Raw genomic sequence first — 8,815 nt, forward strand, 5'->3', positions numbered from 1 at the left:
ACACAAACAAAAGCACAAAGCAAGATGCAGTGCTATCTGACCCTAAAGAGAGAGTACCAAGTAGCAGACTACCTGACCACAGTGACCGATGTCACACTAAGAACCACGTTGACCAGGTAAAGACTCAGCGAGCACCACCTGGCCATCGAGACCGGCCGCTACCGACAACAATGGCTCCCCAAAGAGGAGCGCTTCTGCCAGCTGTGCAAGAGCGACACAGTCGAGACAGAGCTGCACTTCCTGACAGAATGCCCCCCCCTGCAGCCGGTCCGGACTCAATACTTCCCCAAATTCAGACTAAAGCACCCGACATTTGACCAAATACCCAACATTAACAAGATGGCGATCCTGCTGGGAGAACAGCCAGAGAGCTGCAGTCTAGCAGCACAGTATGTCCTTACCTGTCACACTTTGAGGAACATTGAGTGACCCCTCCCCCCCTTGCACGCACGCACGCACGCACACACACACACAAACACACACACCTGTATATTGTCATGTTGATGCTGATAGCAGCAATTCTGTTCTTGTTGTTATGATTGTTGATGTAAATGTGATCAATGTCTCCCTGTTTATGAGCTTTGGCAATACTGTATGTCACTATGGTCATGCTAATAAAGCTTCTTTGAATTGAATTGAATTGAGAGAGAGAGAGAGAGAGAGAGAGAGACTACTTAACTACTTTTCAATCTCGTCTTTTCTCGTCTTGCACAATTTTGCATGTGTCTCGTCTTATCATAGAAAAATAAGGTTGTTATTGAACATACTTGTATGTCGTAATTTGTGTTGGGAAAAATGATCACATAATCTATAAAAATATGACTCACATTTCCTTAAATCTTGTAGTGAGAGCCTCCATGAGCCAAACAAAATCAATTGTCTTAAATGGAGCCAGCACAAGATGAGTGGTGTTCTCTATACTCTCCACGGAACTCTCTGGATACATGATACGATGAGTTGTTCTGGTCCCAACGTCTGCTTCAAAGCCTTTGGTTTGACCCTCGTTCATTCTGAAGGGTACAAAAGGATATTATTCACATGCTACTGAATTTGCAGAAATACATCAGGGGACTGCTTAACTTTTGACTTTTAGTTTCTGGTATTGAGAAAAAAAAGACTGACTAAAATCATTGTGACAATAAAAGATTAAAACAGATTTCTTTACCTTATGATGATGTCATGGAAATCAATGAGAGGTCCATAACGGGCTCTCCTCAAATTACCAGAATTCCCCACCACAGCACAAGTCCTGCAGCGGTCAGGCCTGGATTCTAGAACATCTGGAATGGGTGGGACCATCAGAAACAGTCTGTCCACTGTTGCTCTGAAGGTACTCAAGTTGCCCTTTTCACCCTGTAAACCCTGTGAGGCACACCAAACAAATGGTAATTAAATACTTTATTAAATTGTATTATTTTCTATGATGATGTGGATTTGCGCAATCAGGCAGGTTGTGTGATAGAAAGACAAATAAATGCAGATGTTACTTATTTTCTTTCTTATTTTTCCCAAGAAAGAAATATGTACTTAGTGGATCATAGAAACCTTGGAGATGTTGTGTTAACACTTGCCTGACTTGAACAACACATGGTGCAAATGACCAGACTAGTACTGTACTGGGTGGCAGTGCAAAAATATTTTTTTCTAAAATAGCACATTTTACTGTACAATGCTGAGAGTACACCAGGTTTGCTTGAATTCAAGCTGTTAAGATACTCTATCTGGCTTTGAATAGTGTGTGTGTGTGTGTGTGTGTGTGTGTGTGTGTGTGTGTGTGTGTGTGTGTGTGGGGGGGGGGGGGGGGGGGGGGGGTTGTAGGTTTTTCCTGCTATCGAGATTAACGCATGCACAGAGGGATGTTGCGTTAGTCAGCCAAACAAAAGGATACCGATTATTGTCATTGAGTAGCATGCAAGAAAACACTCCACTCTAAAGGTACTGACAAGCAAAGAAAATAGGCTACACCTTCCTACAACCACAATGGCTGCACCTGATTGGATGAAATCTCCCAGATTTTAAAACAGACCACCATGAAGCCTTGTTTGGAAACTTTCTCTTATTTCACAAATAATAGTTTATTTACGCGACAAATAAGATATGCCGTTGCTAAATCAGTCTTCATTTTAAGTTGACAACAGTCATCTTAAATGATTTTCTGTGAGTTTTTAAGAAGCGGTAATTTAAGGATGTCCCTGAAGTGCATGAAGTAGCCTAGACCACAGCTTTATGCAAATGAGAATCTGGCAACTAGACATGCCGCTTCTCAAAAGTAGCAGCAAAACTACCAGAATGCATTGCCAGCTGCTCACATAGACAATGTAGCATGGAAATGATGTCCGCCAGTGGACATGTTCCATAAATCCTTTCCTGCTCTCAAATGTTTCACTCTAAAACAAAGGCTCCACCTATGCAAGCCGTGGAGAACTTCGTATGGACAAAATCCAGAAAGGAAATGAGTCATGAGGTGGTTTCTAACGAGTTGCAATAATTCTCTTGGCTGCAATAAGTCCAGCAAAAACAGCACGGAGCTGGAGGGCTGACAGACCAATTAGAATCAAATCATTGACAGTAACAGGTACATTTTCAATAATCGGGGCAGATATTTTGGATGCAATATTGTTCCAGAACTGACCAACAAGAGAGCAATCCCAGAACATGTGACAATATGTACCTTGAGTTTTTAGTGGGCAGAGCGTGCATAAAGGACTGTTAATTACCTTCATGTGATGCATTTTCACAGGGGTGAGATATGTTGTAAGAATTAATTTGTAGTGCTGTATGCTGATGGTCTGGATTATGTGATATTTCTGGAATGTTAGACCATACATCATGCCAGTCAAGATTAAAACTCAGTCCTGGGCAGTCGCATACCCACATCCTCTCAATCGGAAAGCCAGGGCAGCCAGATATCACCAAGAACTGATAAAGCCTCTATACCATACCACAGAAAAAAGGAATGTGGTAGATAAATAAATAAAGTTGAATTCTCTCTCTCTCATAGCCACCTCCGCTAGACAGTGGGATGGTCATGTCTCTCTCGCTCTCTCCTCTCCTTTCCTCCTCGGTCTCGTCTCTCTCCTCATGCCACCTCCGCTAGACAGTGGGATGGTCATGTCTCTCCTCTCTCTCTCTCTCTCTCTCTCCTCTATAGCCACCTCCGCGACAGTGGGATGGTCATGTCTCTCTCTCTCTCTCTCTCTCTCTCTCATAGCCACCTCCGCTAAAGAGTGGGATGGTCATGTCTCTCTCTCTCCTCCCTCTCTCTCCTCTCTCTCTCTCTCTCTCTCTCTCTCCTCCTCCCTTCGCTTGTCCCCTGGTGTCATCTCTTCTCTCTCTCTCTCTCTCTCTCTCTCTCTCTCTCACACACATCCTCCGCTAGACAGTGGGATGGTCAGTCTCTCTCTCTCTCATAGCCACCTCCGCTAGACAGTGGGATGGTCATGTCTCTCTCTCTCTCTCTCTCTCTCTCCTCTCCCTCCCTTTCTCTTTTCCACCTCCCCTAGACAGATGGATGAATATCTCTCTCTCACATCCACCTCCTCGAGCAGAGGGATGGTGTCTCTCTCTCTCTCCCTCTCTCACACCCACCGCCTCTAGACAGAGATGGGTCTCTCTCCTCTCTCCTCCCCACATCTCCTCTAGACAGAGGGATTGGTCTCTCTCTCTCCCTCTCTCTCACACCACCTCCTCTAGACAGAGGGATGGGTCCTCTCTCTCTCCCTCTCTCTCTCCACACCCACCTCCTCTGGACAGAGGGAGGGTCTCTCTCTCTCTCTCTCCCCCCATCTCCTCTAAACAGAGGGATGGGTCTCTCTCTCTCTCTCTCTCCCCCCCCTATCTCCTCTAGACAGAGGGATGGGTCTCTCTCTCTCCCTCTCTCTCACACCCACCCTCTTTACGAGGATGGGTCTCTACCCCTCTCCCTCCTCGTACCCCTTCTCCACGTCTCTCTCTGTCTCTCTCTCTTCTCTCGTTCGTCACCGCTCTCCTTCTGCCCCCACTCCTGCTCTTCTCTTCCCTCTCGTCCCTTGGTCTCTGCTCCGTTCTCTTCATCCCTCATCCCGCCTCCCCCCCCTCTGGTCTCTCCTCCCTTCTCCCTTCCCTCTCTTCTCCCCCTGCAGACCGGCATCTCTCCTCCCCCATCCGCCTCCCCCCTCTCTCGTAACTACCCCCCCCCATCTCCTCTAGACAGAGGGATGGATCCCGCCTCTATCTCTCTCTCAGCCTCGCGTCTCCCTTCGTCCTCCGCATTCCTCCGAGCTCGCGTGCGCCCCCTCTCAGTCTCGCTCTCACTCCTCATCCTCTCCGCTCTCCCCCTCTTCTCCGTCTCTCCTCGTCTCCTCGTACTCATTCCACCCTAGTCCCCCCGCTCCTCCTCTCTCTCAATCTCGCAGTCTCCTCTCTCTCCTCTCGGTGGCTCCTCTCCCCGTCGTCCCTCCTCTTCCCTCTCCCGCCTCTCGCTCCTCTCCCTCCTCTCTTCTGTCCATTCACCTCGTGCCGTCTCGTCTCCCTCTCTCCCTCCTCGCGTCCCCCCCTCCCACCTCACATCCTCTCCTCTCCTCCTCTCCTCTCTCCTCTCTCGCTCTCCTCTCTCTCTCCGCCTCTCCTCCTCTTCTCTGCCTCCTCTCCTCTCTCTCCTCTCCTCTCCCTCTCCGATGTCTCTCCTCTCCCCCCATCCTCTCTCTCTCTCTCTTCCTCTCTCTCTCTCACTCTCCTCCTCTCTCTCTCGCTCCTCTCCTCGTCTCTTCTCTCCTCCCTCTTCATCTTCTCCCCTCGTCCCTCTCTCTCCTCTCTCTCTCGGTCTCTCACACAGGCTCTTCCCTCTCCTCATCTCCCTCTCGCGCTCTCCGCTCCTCACTCTTCCCTCACCCCTTCTCCTCTCTCTCTCCCTCTCTCCTCGTCTACCCTCCTCCTCTCTTCTCTCTCCTCTCGACTCTCTCTCCCCCCTCCTCTCTCACCTCACTCTCTCCTCTCCTCCCTCCTCGTTCTCTCTCTCCTCTCTCCGCCCCATCCGCGCTCCTCCGCCTCTCTCTCCGCTCTCGCCTCCCCCCTCTCCGGCGCCTCCCCTGCTCTCTCCCCTCTCTGCTCCTCGTCCTCCCTCCTCCCCTCTCTGCCTCTCCTCTCTCTCTCCTCTCTCAATCCTCTCTCTCTCTCTCCTCCCTCCCCTCCCATCTCCCTCTCTTCTCTCTCTTCTCGTGCCCCTCCTCTCACTCTCCCCTCGTCTCCTCTCCCTCTCCGTCCCTCTCTCTCTCCTCAACCTCCTCTCCCCTCTCCCTTCTCTCAAATCCTCCTCCTCTCTCTCTACCTCCCTCTCTCATCCTCTCCTTCCTCAACTCTCACTTCTCTCCTCTCTCTCGCTCATCTCGCTCCCTCTCTCCTCCGGTCCATGGCTCCACTCACTCCCTTCCCCTCTCTCTCCCTCCTCTCTCCTCCTCTCTCTATACTCGCTCTCTACTCCTCTCTAACGCGGGTCTCTCTCTCTCTCTCTCCTACCCCTGCTCCTCTCCCCTCTCTCTTCCCGTCCTCTCTCCTTCTCTCCTCCCCTCAAATCCTCTCTCCCTCCTCTCCAAGAAAAAAATCTCTTCAAAAAAAAAAAAACTAAAATCACCTCACCTCCTCCGCCCTCTCAGGGTTCTCCCCCATCTCTCTCCTCCCTGTCTTGCTCCCTCCCTCTCCCTCTCGTCTCTCTCATCTTCTCTCCTCCTCGTTTTTTGTTCCCTCTTCCCTCTCATCTCACATCCCGCCCCCACCTCTTAAAGAGGGAGGGGATCTCTCTCTCTCTCCTCCTCTCTCTCCTCTCTCAGCTCCTCTCTCTCTCTCTCTCTCTCTCTCTCTTCACCATCTCCTCTAGACAGAGGGATGGGATCAGGTTGGGAGAGTTCTAGCCTGACCAGCTCCTCTCTTACCTGTCTCTCTTAGTTAGCTGTAATAGTTTTAGACTGCTGGGGACTTCTTTTGATACACGAGTTCCTCTCATCATCTATCTTCCTATCTTTCATTTCATTTAGTGCATCCATGTCCCAGAAATGCCTGTTACTAACCTAGCTCGGGGAGTCATTCCCGGGTCCTATGTCTGTTCTTTTCGCCCAGCATATTTCCTCGGATCAGGGAGGCGCCAAAAATCAGGGTAGCAGCTGTCGCCATGGTCCGCTACACTCCTGCGATGCCATGTTACATCCTACCACACTCTGCTACGCCCCTACGTCCTGCTGTGCCTTGTAACGCCCACAGTGCCCTCTATGCTTCAAAGAACTACTACAAACAAACTACTATTTAATTTATTTAATTTATTTTTTGTGACTGTACCGCCACTCTTCATTCTAATCCCAACCGGCCCGTCAGACACCGCTACCAAGACGCTGGGTCTGACCGAGGTTTCTGCCTAAAGGAGGTTTTCGTCCTCGCCACTGTCGCACTGTTGCTTGCTCTGAGGAGACTATGAACTGTGGGTCCTTGTAAATTCTGGAGTGTGGTCTAGACCTATCTCTATCTGTAACGTGTCTTAGATAACCTCTTGTTATGAATTGATACTATAAATAAAATTGAATTGAAAACAAGGTTCAGAGCACCAGAATAGTTATGCTTGACAAACAAAGCAGGGGAAAAACCTCAATGCCTAATTATTTAAGCTGCTTAAAGGAGTATTCCGGTCAATTTCAACAAGTATCTCTGTTGTCTGTCCATAGCGAGAGAAATGAAAACAATCGTTGCTGCCTCACCGAGTTGTTCTCCTGCTAGAGTAAGCACCCAACAGGCTTAAACTAAAGTTATAAAGTTATAAACTAAACTATAGACTATAAACTAAGACTGAGAAGGGTTTTCAAAAATAAAAAAAACAAAAAAGAATCGCTCAGAGGTTGACAGCTAGAGCACGCTGTAAGATAATTATCCTTTTTCTAGAGGATGGAGATCCAGGCTGTGTTAACATCCTTTGAAAATGCACCCTTCTCAATAGATCATTTAATCATATCAAGAAGGAATGGACCCAGTTCCTAAAAAGTTGCATTCCATTCCGGAGGGATCTCATCCAAGCCCGTTGATTTTCCCTTTGTCATATTCTGTACTGCCAACCTTAATTCCTCTAAAGTGATAAATTTGTCTAAATTAGATGATTTGTCTGCTGCCAATTGAGGCAAGTCAAGCTGATTCAACCAGCTGTGAAGAAAGGATTTATTCATTTCAACAGGGTCTGTTCTAATATTACCATTTTAAGATTTATTAGTGGGAATATCTGCAAAATGGTCACAGGACCTTATTCTCAGGCACGTAGAAGACTAGGTTTAGCAGCCTGAAAGTAATAGCGCTGTCTCGTTCTGTGAATTAGAAATTCAGATTTCTGTTTCAGAATGTTGTTTTTTCTTTCTAGACTAGTGATCGTTCTAAAGCTATTTGGGCAATAACATTTGTTTGCAAAATGAGTCTAATCTACTGAATTTAGCTTCAAGGTTTTGTGCGCATTAAAACAGAATAGTATGATAAAAAAACTTTTATCGTGTCACACAATATCCTGGGGTATTCTACAGAGCCAACATTCATTTCTGCAAATATCTGGAATTCTGCTATAAACTGAGTGATGCAGGATTCATTTTTCAGTAGAGAAGAATTAAAGCGCCATCTAGCACCACGTTGAGACAGACGATCTAGGGTGATACTGCAGAGGATCCCTTTATGGTCAGTGCCATTGGAAGTAACACCGATGACTCAGTCAGCACGCGAAAAGAAAATCTAATCTGGAAAAAGATGTATGTCTACCTGAGAAAAAGGAATAATCCTTCCAGGTTAGATTAACTGCAAGCCAAATATCTATTTGGCTGCTGGCCCATGATTTCAATGCATTTGTGGCTTGAGCCTGAACCCTAGTGACCTTTGCATTCCACCAGTCAATATTTGGGTCCCACAAAACACTGAAGTCCACACCAAAAACAAAAGAACAGTCCGCTCACTCCAGCATTTGGTTGGTGAACGTACCAAAGAAACTGCCATCAAAAATATTAGGCACATAAGGTGACACAAGTGCATTTTTCTTAAAACTATACTCTATTGTAGAAATCACAATTCTGCCTGTATTGTCTGACCAAGAGGACAAAAGTTTAAGCGGAAGATTTGACTTCACAATAATGGCCACTCCTTTTGTTTTTGAGCTTGTTGAGGAGGATGCAATTGTATGATAGCATCTGTTGGCTAAGTGGCCGGCATCAGTCTGTGGAAAATGTGTCTCCTGGAATAATGCAATGCCAACATTTATCTTTTTACAGTTTTTGACAAAACCTTACACTCAAGGAGCAAAGATGTGCACCACTATAAGCACAATGTCATCTTCACACTTCATGCAAAACACTAAACACACTTGTATTCATTAGACACAAGTATATCATGATGTCACTTCCTTGCAATTCCAAAGCACTGACTGTCAAATTATCACACTTATGAGCCAATCTGTGAAGCACAGCCATCAGGTGCGTAAACTCAGTTGCTTAATTATAGACACACCATTCAGGTTTAAGCAGCAGGTAACTTCACCTACCTTCAACCAAAATGGAAGGAGTCAGAAGAAAAGGGAGGGTGAAAGGGGAATCCCCAGAGGAAGAGGAGTTAGAGGAAGAGGTACCCCTTCTTCAGGCCATAGAGGACGCCTGTGAACTAGCTGAGTTGAAGCTGTGCAAGGATGGATTCATTCATTTCAACCTGCCTAAGGAGCTGCTGATCCACTTCTACTCAGCCATCATCCAGTCTGTCCTCTGCACGTCCATGACTGTCTGGTTTGGATCTGCCACCAAAAAGGACTGGAGCAGACTACAACGGACAGTTAGGACTG

The 8,815-nt window shown here is 47.1% G+C and overlaps 1 protein-coding gene across 1 annotated transcript in view; it reads right to left on the reverse strand.

Annotated features, from left to right (window-relative positions):
• Positions 1–8,815, reverse strand: part of LOC116701543 (CMP-N-acetylneuraminate-beta-galactosamide-alpha-2,3-sialyltransferase 1) — a 75,295-nt gene that overhangs the window by 54,643 nt on the left and 11,837 nt on the right. Inside the window, exons 3-4 of the mRNA XM_032535299.1 lie at positions 1,166–1,362; positions 828–1,010 (exon numbers count right to left, since the gene is read on the reverse strand). Of these exons, the coding sequence (XP_032391190.1) occupies positions 828–1,010; positions 1,166–1,362 (380 nt within the window). The remainder of the gene's footprint in view (positions 1–827; positions 1,011–1,165; positions 1,363–8,815) is intronic.

The sequence above is a fragment of the Etheostoma spectabile genome, chromosome 14 (assembly GCF_008692095.1).
Source record: "Etheostoma spectabile isolate EspeVRDwgs_2016 chromosome 14, UIUC_Espe_1.0, whole genome shotgun sequence".
In the NCBI taxonomy this organism is placed as follows: Eukaryota; Metazoa; Chordata; class Actinopteri; order Perciformes; family Percidae; genus Etheostoma; species Etheostoma spectabile.